This window comes from Zonotrichia leucophrys, chromosome 5, assembly GCF_028769735.1.
Source record: "Zonotrichia leucophrys gambelii isolate GWCS_2022_RI chromosome 5, RI_Zleu_2.0, whole genome shotgun sequence".
Classification (NCBI taxonomy): Eukaryota; Metazoa; Chordata; class Aves; order Passeriformes; family Passerellidae; genus Zonotrichia; species Zonotrichia leucophrys.
The window spans coordinates 56,003,117-56,022,639 of NC_088175.1; the positions used below are offsets into that span (position 1 = coordinate 56,003,117).

At 36.3% G+C, this 19,523-nt stretch overlaps 1 protein-coding gene across 1 annotated transcript in view; it reads right to left on the reverse strand.

Moving 5' to 3' along the window:
- Positions 1-243: 243 nt before the first annotated feature.
- The window catches only part of SLC17A6 (solute carrier family 17 member 6), a 31,511-nt gene continuing 12,231 nt past the window's right edge, over positions 244-19,523 (reverse strand). Inside the window, exons 4-12 of the mRNA XM_064715781.1 lie at positions 11,916-12,030; positions 10,224-10,311; positions 10,037-10,123; positions 8,983-9,125; positions 6,742-6,891; positions 5,273-5,405; positions 4,751-4,861; positions 3,116-3,243; positions 244-2,377 (exon numbers count right to left, since the gene is read on the reverse strand). Coding sequence (XP_064571851.1) covers positions 2,045-2,377; positions 3,116-3,243; positions 4,751-4,861; positions 5,273-5,405; positions 6,742-6,891; positions 8,983-9,125; positions 10,037-10,123; positions 10,224-10,311; positions 11,916-12,030 — 1,288 coding nt within the window. The 3' untranslated portion in view covers positions 244-2,044. The remainder of the gene's footprint in view (positions 2,378-3,115; positions 3,244-4,750; positions 4,862-5,272; positions 5,406-6,741; positions 6,892-8,982; positions 9,126-10,036; positions 10,124-10,223; positions 10,312-11,915; positions 12,031-19,523) is intronic.

A 19,523-nucleotide genomic window follows, 5' to 3' on the forward strand; every position in this document is an offset into this window, starting at 1 on the left:
CTCACACTGATCCTCCTTGCACACCTATGCCAGCCGTCCTCCTGGGAGCACAAACATCTGGGGACAGGCGCCTCTCCCACCACAGGGCTGCAGCAAGAACAGAAAATGTGAAAGTTTGGGTGTGGAGCAGAGCTCACAGATGAGAAACTCTCTCCATGTCAGTAGCAGAATTTGCTATGCAGTCACTATAACTGTAATCATCTGCATTAAAACCCATTTAAAAATTACAAGAAACTCTAGTGGTCCTTTTTATATAAAAGGATAAATAGAGCATTTTATTAACACTTTTTGCAGCAACAAAAGTGACACAGTCCACATCTTTTTTCATTAAACACAGCAAAAGCTATGGTCACGTTTTACATCACTTTGAGGCACAAAGCAAAATACTTCTTTTCTTAAGGTCAAGGTATGATTTGCATTTAAAAAAAAAGGAGAAAAAACAATCCTCAAGTTGTATATTGCGGTAGCAGGGTTTCCAATCACTAGCACAATACAAAGAACAGACCAGGAATCCAGAATGGATTATTACATACAATAATATTCATTGGATTGAATTAAGAAATGGATCATTGTTGTCATTTTAGAGTATTAAGAAGTGGTCTGGCGTTGCTAACTCCAGTTGGTTCAGTTTGGTTCAATCCCAACAACCCCAAATATATACAACAAGCTAAATGTAGGTTAATATATCATCTAGAAGGTTATGCACTTCATAATGCATTGCACTTATTGCTTGGTACACTAATGTTGCAGTCACTGTTGAGTTATGCTCAAAGGACAAGCGTGATGCTTGTTGGCTTCTTTCAACCCAACACTAGTTATTTACCACTTTGGTTTAGTGTGAGACCTTATGTTACTCATATTCAGTGTCCATTATTATTATTATTAGGTTTAATTGAAAGACAAATACATCTTTTATTTCAGGGATTTCTAAAATAATGACATTTTCTATAATTACAGTATCTTCAATAAACATATCTATGTATACAACTGTGGCACAATGTGTAAAAATATGAAAGCTATTAAGGGAAGAATAAGGGTTAAATTATTCTCTGTTTCTTCTATTGGTTTCAAAATATCCTGCAAAACAAATGCATCTTTTTTATAGGGCTATTTGCTCATAGTAAATTTCTCTTTGGAATTTTGTAAAATACTATATTCTTTTCTATGTTATATTGGGGTATTTTTTCTCTTTTTAAAGACACCAGTACAAATTCAGAATATACTGCAAAGAATAGAATAATAAAGCTTGTATTTTGATAAAGGGATTTACCAGGCTGCCTGAAAAGTCAGACTCAATACTTTATACTGTTTTTATATTAGTTGATAAATGCAGGGAAGAACACGACAACGTCTATATTTTCATGACATTCTGTAAAGGATAGAAACAAAGATTTGTGCCCAAAACATTCAGTATAAAACTCCTAAATAATTCCTTTATTTATCACAGAGTAGCCTGCAGCATGTAATCACCATAAACATACAATATGCCCTATTTGTTCTTTAGGCTTGATACAATTACCAGCAAGGGAACTGGATCAATCCTCGTCAACGCCTGGGACTCAGCCTTTCTTCCTCAAGAAAGCTCTTGTCCTGGGCTAAACACACAACTCCTACATTGCACTGAGTAAATGTGTGTCTTTAACACAGCCTCAATACAGTGTAACAAATATATAAGTGCATTTTTAATGATCAAGTAATTTTGGCTTTCTAAAAAGAGCATTAGATGTGCCAACTTGGTTGCTTAGTTGTGCTTTAATCTGTAATTATGAGTTTTAGCTCTTGTATGCTGTAAAGTATCTACTTGCCTCTATAGTTTTGACCAGTAAACCCTTAAAACTCTAATGTTTATAGAACAAATATAACTTAATGAAAGTGATAACATCACAACTCATACAGATTGCACTTTGATGTATTTTTTTTTTACAGTAAGACCTTCCTGTTTGATATGTGTTTACATGTTTATACCACATTTTATTTCTGTGTGCAAACAATCACAATGAATTTAATCACAAACACTACAAAATATACCAAATATTTAGGTTTGTTATGAATAATCTCTTTCCTTGTAGTTGTATGAGTCTTGTACTTCCTCTTGTACAAATTCCTCTTTTTTCTCCCAGCCATTAGGCCAGCCACCATTGACCTGGGTCGTAGCACCGTAAGACTTGGTGGTACCATAATTTACATAATTCTGAGTAATGTCCCCTGTCTCCTCAGCAAGTTCATCTTCATGAATAAAGCCACATTTCTCTTCACTTGTCTGTTCAGGGTCTGCCCAGGGCTGTTTCTCTCCCGAAGCAAATATGCCGTAGAAGATCACACCTCCATAGTGCACCAAAGCAGCAATGAGGAAGACATACTGCCATTCTTCACGTGTCTGCAAAGAAGAAATTAAAGCAGAAATGAGGAGGACATATTGCCATTCTTCACAAATATGTAAAGAAGAAATTAAAGCAGAAATGAGGAGGACATACTGCCATTCTTCACGTGTCTGCAAAGAAGAAATTAAAGCAGAAATGAGGAGGACATACAGCCATTCTTCACACTTCTGCAAAGAAGAAATTAAAGCAGAAATGAAGAAGACATACTGCCGTTCTTCACAAATATGTAAAGAAGAAATTAAAGCAGAAATGAGGAGGACATACAGCCATTCTTCACGTGTCTGCAAAGAAGAAATTAAAGCAGAAATGAAGAAGACATACTGGCATTCTTCACAAATATGTAAAGAAGAAATTAAAGCAGAAATGAGGAAGACATACTGCCATTCTTCACGTGTCTGTAAAGAGGAAATTTGCCCAACCAGAGTAGCACATAGATTTACCTAATTCCTCTGAGCTGAAAGATTTAAATTAGGGATTGAGGCTGTGAGAGCACAGCTAAAACACTCACGTGTCCATTTCAGAAATATTTATATCCATCTTTCTGTGAAAAACTCATCAGCCCACAAAAGCATCAACCTAATGGGCATACAGTGCAGCATGCCTCAAATTTGCATCCCTGGATGCAAGTCCCAGACTCCAGCAAGGATATCCTGGCAAGTTGTATCATAGAAAAGTCTTTCTCTTGAAACCAGTTGTACCAAACTGGAAGATTTGAGAGTGGTATTTCCATTTACCTTGTTCTTTGTCATTGCTCCAACAATTATAGGGCAAACCATTCCAGACAGGGTCCCGACTCCATTAGAAATGCCCATTAAAATGCTAGCATACCTTGGGGCAATGTCTAAGTGGTTGACATTGAATCCTGCAATAGAAAGGTCAGTGAGTGTTCACACCAAGAGCAGAGCAGTGCTTCAGTTGAGAAAAGTGACATGGCATTTTTACTATAACATGTTTGGGCTGCTTAATTGCATTTCTTTGTCTCTAAAAGACTTACAATGCTTAAATACTCCTAGAGAGACTCTGGGTTTTCATTTTCTTTTAAGAAAATATTTTAAAGGGACACCAGGTTAATTTTCTCCCAAAACTACAGAACAAAACCCCAAAACCTCCCAGCAGTGTCTGTGTGGAGTTGAGAACCCAGAAGATATTTAGGCAAGGAAATAATTTGCATTTCACTGTCCTTTTCATGACCATTTCATGCTGTAAATAACATGTCTTTTCTTCTTCCTGTGTGTAACATGCCCTCTTCCTATTGCTCACATTTTTCTTTTTGTCACATAGACCAGCAGAAGGGAGTTATTTTCTATTCCTCAGTGTTAAATTGGAGGAAAAAACGAGTATCTATAACTGAATTACTAATTAATTTTGAAAAATATTTACTTGTTCTCTTACATTTTCAGCAGCACAGCTCTGTTGAAAATATATGCCGTAACTATTTAAATAATCTAAAGAGACAGAATGAATTGTTCCCAAAATAAATACCTAAATAAGCAAACACAAAATTTCAGTGAATACCATCTGTATCCAAACCTTTGGATACAGATGGTACAATGGAAAGGGCAGGCAGTGTGATGTGGTCAGCTTGGGGAAGGTGCAATGCACTTCCCAAATTGTCCAAAAGAAGAATGTGTGACATTAAGGACAGATTTGATTAGAGGAGATTTTGGATGTTTGGCACAAAATGAAAGAGAGCCTGTTTGGGACAGAAGGAGCCAGCATGGGAGAGGATACAAAAATCACAGTGGGAAAACAAGGGGAGGCAGCTGACTTGGGAATGGGAGAGGCAAAGGGATGATGAATCAGCAGGAAAGGGCAATAGCTGAACTTTAATTCAGAAAACAAATCCTAGTAGTTAGGCCCCAAAATAATATAATGCTAACAGGCCCCAAATTAATTAAATAATAAAATATTAACAAAGAAATAACCAATATACAGTGGAAAAAAAATAAAATACTTCTATTTAAACAAAATTGTGTAAATTTAGGTATCATTATGTAATACCAGTCCGTTTGTCTTCTATGTTTGATTTCAAGAAAAATCTGTAATGTACATTAGCATCTTAATGAGAAGAGAGTCTAATTTACTGCAATGAACATGGAAAAGATTGAATTATTTGAATAGAAATAATCTAATATAAAAATCTGTAATACCGAATGTACATTCCTTTATCATGACCATAAATAATATAAATAAATAATATATATTTAAATATGATATAGAGTTAAATAAATATATATTTAAATAAATAATGTCCTTTGGGAATTCCAAAGTGAGTGGGCTTTTTAATTACTATCCATGAATAAAAGCAAAGATAGATGTTTTGTCTCCCAAGATAAAATAGTTTAGTGTTAATAGTAATATAATCTTACCAGATATGGCAAATCCACTAAAGCCTACAGCAAGCACTAAGAATGAAATAGCCACTCCTTTGCTGTGTGAATATCCCACCACGAGAAGGAGAGTTGCTTCCATACCAAAACCTGGTGAAATAATAAATAAAACCAGACATTGAGTTACATTCCCTCTCAAACACTGCAGGCCTTAGAATGCCATGCTGTTTCATAGGAACACAAATAAAACATTACTTACTAATGTAAGTTAGCTAATGCTGAGTAAGTGGCTAAGGGTTGGCAAATTCCCCTCCAAAACCTCATCTATTTCTTTAATAGTCTAAATGGTTTTCCAAATTCCAAATAACTCTATGGAAATGGCCTATGACAGCACCTGTGTTTTCTTCTATTTAGTAACCACATCTGCACTGCATAAAAAATGCAGGAAGTGTTTCCTCCTGAGAGCATACAGCTGTGCAGTTTGTCTCTTTATTCTACACAGAACACGGTATGAGCATCAAATCCCTTCAAGAAACATTTAAATAAAACAAAAAGACTTACCTCCACAGTTCATTATCTTCCTCACATTGGTCGTTGAAACAATCTGCCTGCTTCTTAAAAAGTCAGCAATTTGTCCCCCAATAGGGACAATAATTGTCATCACTAAATGTGGCACAGCAGATAAGATACCCACCTAAAATTAAAATTAGAATTAGAAAAGCACAAACCATAAGAAAATTTTGATTCTTCATTTTCTGAAGCATTCAGCGGCTAATTAATTATTTCTTTTCAACATCACACTCTGTGTTAAAACTTAGTATTTTATTTTATTTTATGAAGTACAGTGAGAATTTTTAAGAAGTTCTGATGCCATGACACTCGTTGTTTATAGATTGTTTTCATAGTTTATATTTAAGCTAAAGCTTTTTCCCCTCACTTACAGTCCCCCTGTCAGAATTTTCAGAAAATTCACAATCAAAGGTGTAAAACTGAATTGCTGCATTTCTTTCGGTGTTCAGTGCAGCTTTGCAGCAAGGCTCACATGCCCAGACAGATTCCCTGTGGATCATCATCACACCATGGCCATTTGTCTTTGATTTCTGACCAAGCTGCAAAGTGTACATGGGCAAAGGATGTGTCTGAAAAGCTTTGTATGTACTGAAAGACAAAATACTGAATATCCACTGGTGGTATTCAAAGTGCTCAGCATACATGGCAAAACAAGAGGTAGTTCTTTTGTGATGGCTGCTCCAATAGATTATATATCTGTTATTCATATTTACCTCCCAGGCCTGGTGCAAACTTCACATGAACCCCATGGAGCCTCAGACCACCCCTACACCTCACACTTTGCTCCTTCCTGAGTGAGAAAGGGGGAGCAGCTCTCACCACATTAAAGATGCATATAGAAAGGTTAAATATATATATCTCTCTCTATATATACATTATATACATATATACATGTATGCATGTATATACATATATATACTTATATATATATACACACATATAACCATACAAAGGTTATATATATATATATATATATATACACACAAATTATTCTGTCTTCCTAGAACAAGCTGGCCCTGCTTTTTAAAAGACACCTGGAAAAATCCATTTGTCAATGTTTTCTAGAAGCTTTGGTGGGATTCTGCAACCCCTGGGGCATCGGGGACAGAGTGAGGTGGGTCTGCTGACACATTTCTAATACCAAGCACAATCTGGGTTTGAGCACTTAACTTGCAACCCCCTTTAAATCATCTCTAAATCTCACTCTGCCTCCACCTTTCCCTATCCCATCCTTTGTCACTTATTCATACTGGTCAAGGAAACAGGAACTGGGATGAGTAGGATTTAAGATATAAATCCATTATAAAGATGTGTAACACTTTCCTATTCTTAATAAATCCTACAATACTTAATTGTAGTAATACTATAATACTTGATGCAATACTTCTTAATAAATACTACAAATACTAGCTCTGATATTTACTTAGTTAAGATAAAAGCTTCACATTCTTTTTACATACCTTGCTTATTTCAAATCCAAACACTTCCTCAAAGTAAGCAGGCTGACTAATTAGCAGCAAGTAAAAAGTCCAGCTTCTACAGAAGTTTGCAACTATTATTGCATAGACTGGCATAGATGTAAAAAATTTCCTCCATGGTGTTTTGTATTTCTGAAACACAGAAAGGGGATCCAGTTACCATGATGGTCATTATCAGCTCTCCATCTTTCCTTCCCCTTTTCTTTAGCTGTGGTCCAACAAGCACAACTATAGCATATAAATGTTACCACAAAATGCACAAATGGAGAAACTCAGTGATACTTGATTGTATCACAACACTCATGTACAAGTGCTTTAATTTCAGTCATATAAATATGTGCATAAACATTAGACCAAAATAAGAGTGTGTTTAATAATGTCTTTAAAGGACAATATTGCTGCATGTAAGGAAGCAGTTATATTTGACACTAACTACATTATTTCTTTCAGATTTACTGCAAACAAGTATTTGAACATTTAAATCTTAACTGTTCAAATTTAAATCTTGACTGTTCAAATACTGCAGTATTCTACCTTTTTTTAATCAAGTCTCAGATGAAACTGCTTGGTCAATATATTTTTTGTTTGCATTATTGGATTTTTAAAATAAATTGGAGAAAGAAAGAAATAAAGAAAGACAGATGGAGAACCCTGCTGAGTCCCAGCACCTGTCCACAAATCCAGGCTTCCACCCATCTGTGTTGGTCCAAACACAGAATCCATACCCAGATAAGGGCATGAAAATCACTTCAGCAAGAATTCAGGCTTAATTCAGTCTACTATTGATTTGAATACTGCCTTTTCTTAGAAAAACACCAGCCTATATATAGATAGATACTTGCAACATCTTGTATATCTATTAAATTACACTTAAGTAAGAAGTAAGGATTAAGTGACTTAATTAATGAGAAGCCAGCCAGAAAATCTAATTCCCAAACTTGATGGTATGGGAAGAATTTCAGCTTAAATATTTTAGAAGCAACCAAACCATTGATACCAGAGAATCACTTTGAAAAAAATGTTTCATCAAAAAGCCACAGTAAAAAATAGAAATTGTACAGTCCAAATTAGAATTGTATGGACATCTTTCAAAGTAACTAATTTCATATCAGATTTTCAAAACCATGAGCCCTCCTGAATGCAGTTGACTAGCAACTGAAACAGGCCCTCAATAGCATCTAAAAATTTCAGCTATCAAAAAATGACTTTGTAATATTTTTGGTTCTTTATTTAATACTAAACCAAATTTTTACTAAGTCAAAAATTGTTAATTCCTCAGTTCAGTCAAAAACCAGTGTTCTGACCAAATAGGAAATATGATGGGGTCTACTGGGAATGGGTGGTGTAAAAATTTAAGCAGATGAAGTGAGGCTTAAATATTTATTTTTTTATTTTCCAGAATGAGTGAACAACCATGGCAATAGTTTCTTTAAAACTTTTCAACAGTTACAGAAATAAGATGATTATTAGTTAGCACAATTGGAGTGTTAAGTGGCTGGAAAATTCAGGGTTCATACATGGATTTTAGGTCAGACATGACCTAAACCATTACAGAACTAAGATTATGAGAGGCTTGATAACATGTCTCCTGCAAAATGAGAAATAATGGGAATTGTTCTGAATTGTTCCCTGCAATAATGGGAAATGTTCTTATGGATCTCAAAGCATGCTCTATTGCAACTTGCAGTTTTTCTGGCAGACAAAACATAAAACAATAAGGAAGGGCATTTTCTGGTGCTCTGGGGACCTCAAGAGACACTGAGCAGTGCTTTTCCTGCAGTTTGCTTTTAGGAAGAGGAAAACCTTCCAGAAATTACTATATAGGAAGGAAAGGAAGAGGAAAACCTTCCAGAAATTACTATATAGGAAGGAAACTGACTTTTTCAGCTCAAGATATAAGAAAAGTCTAAATAAAGGTGCAGTTTCAAATGTAGCTGTACCTCTTTTTTGTAATTTGGAGTAGACAAAGAGGCATAAATTCCATGAGTTATCTGCCACAAGAACTGTGCTCTCTTAGTGCAAAAGCAGAATCCACCCAGAAATCCACCAGCAGATTTAAGATCTTCCCATCCCCCGGGAACACATTTGCTCAAATTGTTCAAAGTACACTTTTCAATCTGAAGGTGAGGGTTTGATTTTTTTGTTGCTGTCTTTTTTTGGTTGCTGGGGTGTTTATTTTTCTTACAATCTCATTGGAAACCAGTGTGTGGGTAATGTTCTTACTTCCATTGCACCTAGGAGGTTGGCACTCTCTCCAATGCTTTCTTCTATGTATCTCCTTTCTTCATCTGTGATTGTAGGATGCTTGGCAGGACTCTCATATGAAACCAAAAGCCAAAACATGTACCAGACTATACCAAAGCTCCCTTGGGAACAGAAAGAAAGACTTTAAAAAGAAATGCACAATAAAGCAGCAAACAAGGAAGAAAAATCTGTGAAGAATTACAACAAATTTAAATGGCAATTTTTGATTTTTGTCAATGAGTTCTCTCAGCAGAGATAACTCTGCAACAGAGAGTTTGGTCCTGGGAATAATACTTGTGCAAAATACATGCAGGACTATGGCACAGTGAAGTAGTCTTTGCTTTGTTTACAGGATTATTTCACTGTAAGTGAATATTCAGTGATCTCAACATCAATTTGTGCACTGAAAGAGCTTCCATTTCATTTCACCAAGCTGTAAATGAAGGCCCATCCAGCTTTAAGATGCTGATGTTTGATTACTGCACTAAATTTTTACCTGCAGAATAGAAGACTGGCAACTTTTTCAACATAGCAATGCACTTCCTGAGTAGTTTATTAAATTCCTATAATGCTTCCACTTAATTCACACAAACACAGACTGAATTCCCTTGGGGCATTCTTTTCTGTCAGTGTAGGTTAACATAACTGGTGTGGATTAAGTTATGTAGGTCTTCAGATAAAAATCAGGACAACTTATTCAGGGCAGGCACTCTAAATGCGCAGTTTTGTCAGTGTGAGAGGTGTTAATGTGAGCAGAGATGCTGTAGATCTGCCCAGAAGTTTGCACTGCTTGTGCTAAAAGTAATGGAGGTTTCAAGGTGAGCTAGCTTTTCTTATTTTATTATCTTTCTTCCTTACATACTCTTCTCTTTAAATTCTGTTCTCTCATCGCTCTTTTCTCTAGGCTGTATTTTTAGATTAAAAGTCCCACTTCTCTGGGGGTTTTTTGTCCTCTTGACAGTAGCTGTTACATTTTTGGAAAGGGTAGAGGAAGGTGCCACAGTCCTGGGGTGAGAGGAGCAGAAATGCATACCATACACATAGAACACAGAAGACCACCCAGTGTATTGCACCAGAATCCCAGCCAAAGGCATTGCAATCACGGCCCCCGCATAGGAACCTACAAAACAACACACGTGGGTCAGCAGGCGGGGAAAAATCAGTTTCAACACACTCATGCATTACAAACGGAGGGGAGGCAGAAAGGCAGAGTTACTCACCACAAAAGGAGGTGGTTGCTAACCTACTCCTCTCTAATGGGGGGGCCCACTTGCTCCAAATGCCGTGGCAGGCAGGGTAGGTGACCCCCTGGGAAATGGGGGGCCACAGGTTAGCTAAAGCTGGTCAGGCACTCACTCGGTTGTCTTTGCATGAGCTTTTGTCTCTAATCGCTAGCAACAAGAGGCTGAGAATGCTTTTTTGCACCTTTGCAGCAAAATCTGAGCGCAGCCACAGAAAAGCGACAGTATCTGTTCAAGCTGGGTTTTGTGTGTCACTTCAAATCATTACAGAGACCATAAGAAACAAATATAAACCATGTTTCCTTTCCAAATCATTAAAGAGACTGAATTAAACAAATATAAAACATGTTCCCCCCCCTTCCAGGAAAGAATTCCAAATAATTAAAGAGCATTAGTGCACAAGAACCAGAGTCAAGGGAAGGATGACAACACAGATTCTCTGAAGTCTTGCTAATGCAGGACCCATTTATCCAACCCTTATCTTCTTTACCTAACATTTAAAGCAAAATTTAGGAAATACTGGTTAAAGTGACACTGCTCTACAACTAGAAAACAAGATCTATAAACATTTAGAAATATACCCCTAAGAGAAGTTTATTCCCTCTGTCTTTAATGAACCTACTTGAGCATATAAAGTAAGTATTTGAATTATATTATTTGACTTGCTTTAAACCAGCTACCTTTTAGGTCTCTCTTCAAAACCAGCCTTTAACTTAGCAATGGAAAAATTAAACCTGCAGTGTTTAAATTTTAGAAGCTATTATATGGAATGTACAGTAATTCCTGATTAAGATGTACAAATGTACACAAATTTGTGATTAAAAATTATGGTATATGCATATAGACCATATATATATATATGTGTGTGTGTGTATAAGTTACATAAAATAACCTATATAAAGGTTATATAAGGAAAGGAAAGGAAAGGAAAGGAAAGGAAAGGAAAGGAAAGGAAAGGAAAGGAAAGGAAAGGAAAGGAAAGGAAAGGAAAGGAAAGGAAAGGAAAGGAAAGGAAAGGAAAGGAAAGGAAAGGAAAGGAAAAGGAAAGGAAAGGAAAGGAAAGGAAAGGAAAGGAAAGGAAAGGAAAGGAAAGGAAAGGAAAGGAAAGGAAAGGAAAGGAAAGGAAAGGAAAGGAAAGGAAAGGAAAGGAAAGGAAAGGAAAGGAAAGGAAAGGAAAGGAAAGGAAAGGAAAAAGGGGAAAGGAAAAAGGGGAAAGGAAAAAGGGGAAAGGGGAAAGGAAAAAGGGGAAAGGAAAAAGGGGAAAGGCTCAATTATTTTTTCCCTCTTTTAAATTATGGTAAATCTCTTATTCATTCCAACAAAAACATAGCATGGTCAGGACTTAAGATATAACCTTAGGTTTTTGTTAAATATTTATTCTGTGATGCTGTCTAACAAGTGACTGTTGAGAATTTCACCAATATCAGCCTTATGCAGTACAGGAGTTCAGTGAAACATCCGTGCTAAATGCATATCTCACTGGCTTCTCATTTTGCCATGACATTTCATAGCTGAAGGAAAATCAAACAGCAGTAATTCATACATTGAAATCCTTCACACTCACCATCAGTAATAAATTTACAACCATTTCTATCTTCCTTGCAGAGCTCCAGCTGCTAGTTAAAGGCTAACAAACACTATCACATTTACTGGTTTTGCAGTTCTCCATACCTCCACAAGGCCCTGCAGGATCCTCACGAAGATGACACATCCGTAGTGCACCCTGGCTGCAGATGGGATCAGCATGTTCAGGGAGGATGTCAGCAGTATAGCAGCACCAAACACCCTGCAAAGGCAGCAAAAAGGGGAAAGGAAGTGACTCCAGTGCTCTCCCAACTGATTTGTTCTACATACATATGCTCATGTGTCAATGTGCGTGTTCCCTACGTGTGTTCTTTATATGAATGTATGATTGCACTGGAAATATGATTGCACTGGAAAAGTGTCTGCTTCCATCAATAATCTGTCTGTGAGACCAAACATGGGTATGTTCATCTATTTAGCATCATTTCCTAAAGAAAAATGTCTTATGCAATCACAGGTATAGATATTTTACTGTTCTTTATACGGGGAATATACTGGCTGCACTGGAAAATTGCCTACTTCCATCTAGTGTAATAATCTCTTTTGTAAGACCAAACATGGGTATGTTCATCTATTTAGCATCATTTCCTAAGGAAGTATATCTTATAGAATCACAGGTATAGATATTTTACTGTTCTTTATATGGGGAATATACTGACTGCACTGGAAAAATGTCTGCTTCCATCTAGTGTAATAATCTGTTTTGTTGGACCAAACATGGATGTTTTCATCTATTTAGCATCATTTCCTAAGGAAATATATCTTATGCAATCACAGGTATAGATATTAATTTACCTATAAACACCCACTTTAATTTTCACACTAATTTCCATCAAATCTGGTTGAATTCTCCGCCCTCTGGAAACAAAGTTAGAATTTGTCTCCAAAGGGTGTGCTGAAACAGATGGTCAGCAAAAGAGCTTCTCGTGTGCTTTAATTGTAAGAAAGTGACATCATACATTCACTCCTTATAAAGCAGAACAGAATTCACTTTCATACAGGCCAAAAGCATGGGGAAGAATTTTAGAGCTGGGATTTTCTTAGACACAAGGGATAATCAATCTGGAAACATATATCTGTAGACACCAGATAATTCTGACTGCTGTTTTTTCACAGGTTACTCACTGAAAATTTCTCATTTTGATTCCACAGCACCCTAATTTGAAATAAAGCACCTTACAAAGTCTAAATAAATGCATGACGTGGTGATTAATTTTCAATTCCACTGATTTGATTGAATTTTTATTTGATTCCATTAATATCCACCTCTTGTAGCAGGAAACCTTTTCCCCAGCATTATTGTGTCTTTTTTTTTTTCTAAAGCTACATAATGCAAATATAAATCTGATGACATATGACATCACGGTATCTGATGTGGAACTGATTTGACAGAAACCTTTGACCTCCACTTGTGTTCTTCAGAAACTGGTACAGTGCCATGAGTCACTGAGAAACAGACCTTGGGCTAAAGATGCAGGATGAAAATCCTCCTCAAAGGCTCAATATTCCACATTTTGCATTGTGAAAAATGCATGTATTTTATGGTTGGCTTTTTGCAAATATTGACATGAACATTATATGTGTTGTGTTAGAAAGTGATGCTGTATTAATTCTCTTAAGTAGTGTGTTAAATATAGTTTTAGGTCATAAAAAATGGTAAAATAGAAACGATGTTATGTAGGATACTTTTTTTAAAGAAAGGACTGGCAGTGAGATAGCAGCCACAGGACACCTGAATCTTTCAGAGAAAGAGAATTTATTTCCCCATTATCAAGAGAAATGAACTTCTTCCCACCTCAAAGGCACTGTCAGGATTCAGAGGAAGAAGCTGACACTGCCCAGCCAGAATCCTGTGTTTGAATGGAATTTATGCATCATGGATGAGGTGTATGAATATGCAGCAGGCTGTTGCTTTTAAGGGTTAATCCTCTGTTAACATGGGGCCTTTTTTGGGCTTATTTTGCCCAGAAAAGGTACCTGGCCATTCATAAATCTCTTTCTCTATTGTCTCATATTGTCCTAATCCAAATTGTCCAAATTATTATTTCTCTAATTGTATTACTATTTTTTATAACCATTTTATTACTATCAAACTTTAAAAATTTTAAAAACAAATGATTGGCGTTTTTCACGTGTATGCAGAATCACAGTCTGAAACAAATCTTCAAATAGCAAGCTGGGTATATCCACTTCTGTTTGACCCATATTAAAGGGCATGGTAAGGAATCTTTAGGGCTAGAGAACACTAAATCTCCTCATTGTGCTCCCTTTGATCTCTAGGTCAATAAAACAATATTTAGCTGTCTGTACAGCATATTTCTGGCTCTGCTTGTCAGCATGTTACATACATTTGCTGGCACCTGATTGTGTTACACTATGAGGAATATTCTGACCTAAATTGTCTTCTTCTTCTACTCTTGATTTCTTAATGTGTAAATTTCTACTCCAAAACTACCTGCACTTCATTTCCTTAGAATTTAACACCTCCTTATGTTCACATAAACTCCACTGGTGCCTTGGCATGGTAAAACCACGTGAAAGTAGAATATTTAAAAATGCCATCTCTTTACAAGGATGAGATTTACAAGATTGTTGCAGTAGGTAATACTTCTTCAAGGAAATTCCCTCAAGTTTTTTTAATCCTGTATCAGAAATCAGCTTCTACTTGCACACAGCTGAAAGCTGATTTTCCCAGAGCTGCCTCTGCCCTCGTGTTTACTGAAGAGAAGAACTTTTCTTGAGTCTGCTCCTTATAGAAGAGAAGGAAAATGTAGCTGAAGGAATGGTCAGAGACATTCTTCCTCCACACTGAAATCTGGCCTGCATTTAGACACACAAGCACTGTGAATATTCACTTACACCAGGCTGTGGGTGATGAAACAATTCTGCAGCATCACTTGGGAGCCAATTCTCTCTCTGAACTATGCTTTATAACAATGACTTCCTCTCTCTCCTCAAAAATCTAATGGTTTGAAAGCAGAAGAAGTTAGAGTTAAATTATGATTCTTGCAAGAAATGGTTTTTTGATGCTTTTTGTGAGTCCCTATTAGAAGTGATGTCATGCATGGCAATTTTAGTGAGTCCATTTCCTCTGTAGCTCTTAATCAAGAGCACATAAATCTTCCTATATTTGCTTTGTGTCTCTCAGCACACAATCATAAATATCATAAGCATTTCTCCTTAAGGCCCCTTAATCTTCTTAGCTTTATTTCCATAAATACTAAATACTACCTAACAATATACAGTGCTGTTTTTTGTAAAGCCTTACCCTTTTATTGCTTTAAATATCTCACTTAGCAATATTTATTATTATTTAGATCAAATAAAACTTATTTTGAGCTACAGTCAATCAAAATATATTTGAATGCAGCTCACATTTGAATAGATTTAGTTGGGAAATGGAACATTCTGATTGTTCCTAGGGCATTTCTAAACTATTTTGCTGACTCACACATCAAACCCTCAAATTGTGCTATGCTTTTTTTTTTTTTTTTTTTTTTGCTTACATTTTTTTCTTCTATTAAGCTAGTGATTTGTGATCTTTAATGAGAGCACCTTGCTCAATTTTTCTATGAGACTAACTCAAGCAGTGGGTTAGAAAGTTTAGATTTCTGATGTAGCCACGGCAAATTAAGTGTGTGTGTGGTTCCACTGTCGTTTCCAGCTTGTTTAGGAGTGTTTGTTCCACTGCAGTTTTGTACAATCTGTACATTTTGTACGGTTTTGTACATTTTTGTACAGTTTTGTACAATTTTGTACAATTTTGTACAAGCGCCACTTTGCCCTGCTGGCGTTGTGGTGTCACACTGAGCGAGGAGCTGTGGCCCTGGCTGGACACACATTTTTAGAGCTGCTGTGCCCTTGGTGCCTCCTCCAGATGTGTTTGCACAGCTGGGCTCTGGAGTCCCTGGGCTCCAAACCCCGCACAAGGTTTTAATGCCATGGCACAAAGTAAAACCTTTACCAGATTGAGGGTAAACTCTGGGAAATTGGAGTTATAGCACAGAGATAGGGCAGGTGAGACCAATGGCACTGCCGTAATTCTGGGCCCTTGCATTAGGATGGAATTAAAATGCCATGGCATGTCTTCAGCAGCCCCTAGCCTTGCAAAAAAAATTCCTTTCTGACTCAAAATCAGCAACTGTGCAACTACACCTATAAGAAAATAAACACATACAGAAGAACACAATAAATACAGTAGTAGTGTGTCAAAGAGAGGGGAAAACCCCAATAAATTCTGGTCCTCATAAGTGACCAGAAGCAGTCCTGAAACAGAAAAATATGCTTTATTTATCTATTTCTATATCTATTTCTGAGTAGAGTAGAAGTATTTCTACTCTATTTCTATTTCTACTTCTACTCTAGAGTAGAAGTATTTCTACTCTGAGACTGAGCAGACTCAGTCCCAAAAATCAGAATCTAACATTGATCTTCAGTGTTTTGCTGACCCTGGCCTCAAAGGTCACGAACTGTGACTTAATCCTCCTGCAATACAAGGAGTAATAACAGCAAAATCTTATTTGAATGTGAGACATTTGGGATAGGAGAAGAGAAAGGAAATTACTTTGACAGCTCAGGAGAAGGGCTTAAAATGGAATGAGGTTTGCAGGGGGAATTAATCTGTTTGGGTTCCAAGTCAACTGGCTCATTTTTCTCTTTTAAACAAAAGAAAAACAAGTGTATTTTTGGATTCCTAACCTCTGCATCTGTGCAGCAGCCCTGTTGTCATCCTCCTTTGTCAGGAAATTCACATTCCATGGGCACTCTGCAGTGTTACAGATATTCTGCAGAGTTTTACAGATTTAGTTACACAGCTGGAAGCAGAGTCACAGGGCACAGGCAGATGGAGGGAATATCCAGTTACACACAGGACAGCTGAAAGTGAGGAGCCCTCATTAGAGGCATCCTCTACCCCAGGGACTGGCAATGAAAATTGCTGCAAAGGATTCATGGAACATAAAACTAAAGGCCCTTTTAGATGTGTATGTGGTGGGATCAATTCCTCATCTGAGCCTCCTGCATTTTTATTTGTGTCAATTTTTAATATATTTGATAAATTCCACAATATTGACATCTCTATTCTCTGGATAATAACAAAACACTGAAGATCAATGTTAGATTCTGATTTTTGGGACGGAGTCTACTCAGCCTAGAAATAGAAATAGAATGAATCTTTTCTAAAGCATATGAAGTACCTTAACTAAATTTGTCCTTTAAAAAAGATTGAAAAGTAACTCTGCATATTTAAAATGAATTTTTAAACATTCCTTTAAACAAGAAAATGCTGTAGTTTTAAGATGTGTAAATATATGCTCTATCAGTGAATTATTAACATAATTTCATTAAAATTCAAAATAATTAAAGAACAGTAAGCCTTGGTCACTTACAACTACAAAACACCATTGCATGTATTTGAACAGATTTGGATTCAAAAATACAAAAGTATAGAAAGCATTCTATGGCTTCCATAGAAAATTAATTCAGGAGTGTAACTGAATAGTTTTTCCCCCCAAAGTGCCACTGATCATCATGTCATGGAAGATCTATCTGCTGAATAGAAAAGTTTGATTATTTTGCTCATTTTCTAGGGAATCATAGGGTGTGGGTGGGTGTGTGGGGATGTGTGTGAAAGCATTTTGCACCACTACAATAAATTAAATTCAAAATATTATAAATTGGTCTACTCTGTCTGTAAATAGGAACCTATGGAAAATGTAAACTGTGGCTGTTTCTGAACAACCTCTGATTTGACAATTTCACATGAATATTGATCATATTCTAGAGGACATTATTTTCATTGGATGAAGTATGTGTATTGATCAAATACTTGATTTGTAAATAAGTCACAGTTACAAATTCATTAGGTAAATTCATTAGGTAAATTTGTTATGCAAATAGGGTGGAAAATAAAGAGGATTGAAAATACAAGCTTTCTTCTGAAGTTTTCCCAACCCAGTTTAAAGACTAGATGAAAAAAACCTGCCATTATAAAATAAATGCAATTTATTTGGATTCAAGCTGGTGAATTGGTTTGCCATTTTCCTTACAGAAATCACATGCAATATGTTGAAGAAAGACTTATTTTATGAAATATGTATAAAAACCTAGGCTGGGTTTTGCCTCTCCTTTGCTGTTCTTTATTGAACAGTGATTTTTGGGAGAGTCCTTGTACACAACACAGACATGGTTCTGCTGTATTTTCACACAATCCAAACCATATTTTGTCTGAGAGGAGCTGCAAGGCTCAAGGCTGAATTAAATGCTTCATTTTGTTCCAGTAAAACACAATGTCTAGAAAGAAGCAAGAGAGGACCTAGCTGGAATGTCTGTGGGCTTACAGCAGCTTTTCAGAATGTTTTCTTCTGTTAATGACACTTTGCCATCAACTCCTTAACTTAGATTTTTCTTTGAATACATAGAAATTTCAGGGCTTAACTGACACATTTCTCTCCTTACAAAGCACATTTCTACCTGTACCAGGTGTGATGATCAGGGCCTTCTCAGAGTTTGATACAGAACTTGTGCATTTTGATGGCCTGAATGTGCAATGGTTCGATCTGCCAGGTTGGAAGATGAAAAAATCCCAAAATATTCACTAGACTTTAGGCAAAACAGAGGATTCAAGGGGCTGCATCAAGCACTGGTGTGAAATGCCATGCAAAGATCAAACCCATGTGAATCAGCAAGCCAGAAGAGGAAATCCTTTACATTTCTCCTTCAAACCCCACTGATGCCACTGATTCCACCAAGCCCACAAACAGTGTTCAGGCTGTGTTTTCCATTGCTTGTTCACAGATCTGGTTTTTGATATGTCAGTGTGTATTTTATAAAAACTTGGGCACTCTTGGATGACAGCATCATAAGAATGGATGCTAAATGTAAAAGAACCCTGGGTCATTAAATTCAAATTGTTGTTCTTACCAGCAAGTGCATTTACATTATCCTTTCAGAAACAGATCAGTTTCCAGCTGAGAAGTTACGAGCATTTGGCCTACTTAGTAGTTTTCCTTTTTCAACTTTTTACTTCATATATCCAGTATATAACTTCTATATGTAGAATACATATATATATATATATTCTTATATATATAAGATATATATATATACATACATATATATATATATATATATATATATATATATATATATATATATATATAAGATATATATCCACTATATGTCTTCTACCCATGTTGTTTTATTTTCATGGTTTCCACAACCTCAATCCTATTTTCTTTCTTTTGCATCACTAAGCAAATCAGGTGCTCTACACCTTGTCTTGTTTTTTTCCTTCATTCATGTGCTCACTCTACCAATCCTCTCTCTTTCCTGTCTGAATTCAGCTGGGGAATCTCTCAACCTGTGGTTTTGTTTTACAACTCATTATTTCTATATATGTCTAGATAAAGCTCTGACTCATTCCTTCTAGCTCATTAGCTTTGGGACAGCTTGCTCTTTAAATATGTAATCTGCTAAATAATGTTTCAAACCAGGGCTGTCTCACTCAAATCACCTTACCAACATGCTGTGGATCAACTGATTTAGAGATATATAACACAGTTATCACAGCAATTACCTGTAGGTTTAATTTTAAAATGTTTTCTGGAGTTGTTTGGGAGGATAACTACTATGTGTTGGACTAAAATTCTGGATATCTGCACTGCTTTTTGGGGTGTTTTCTGATTTATGGGGCAC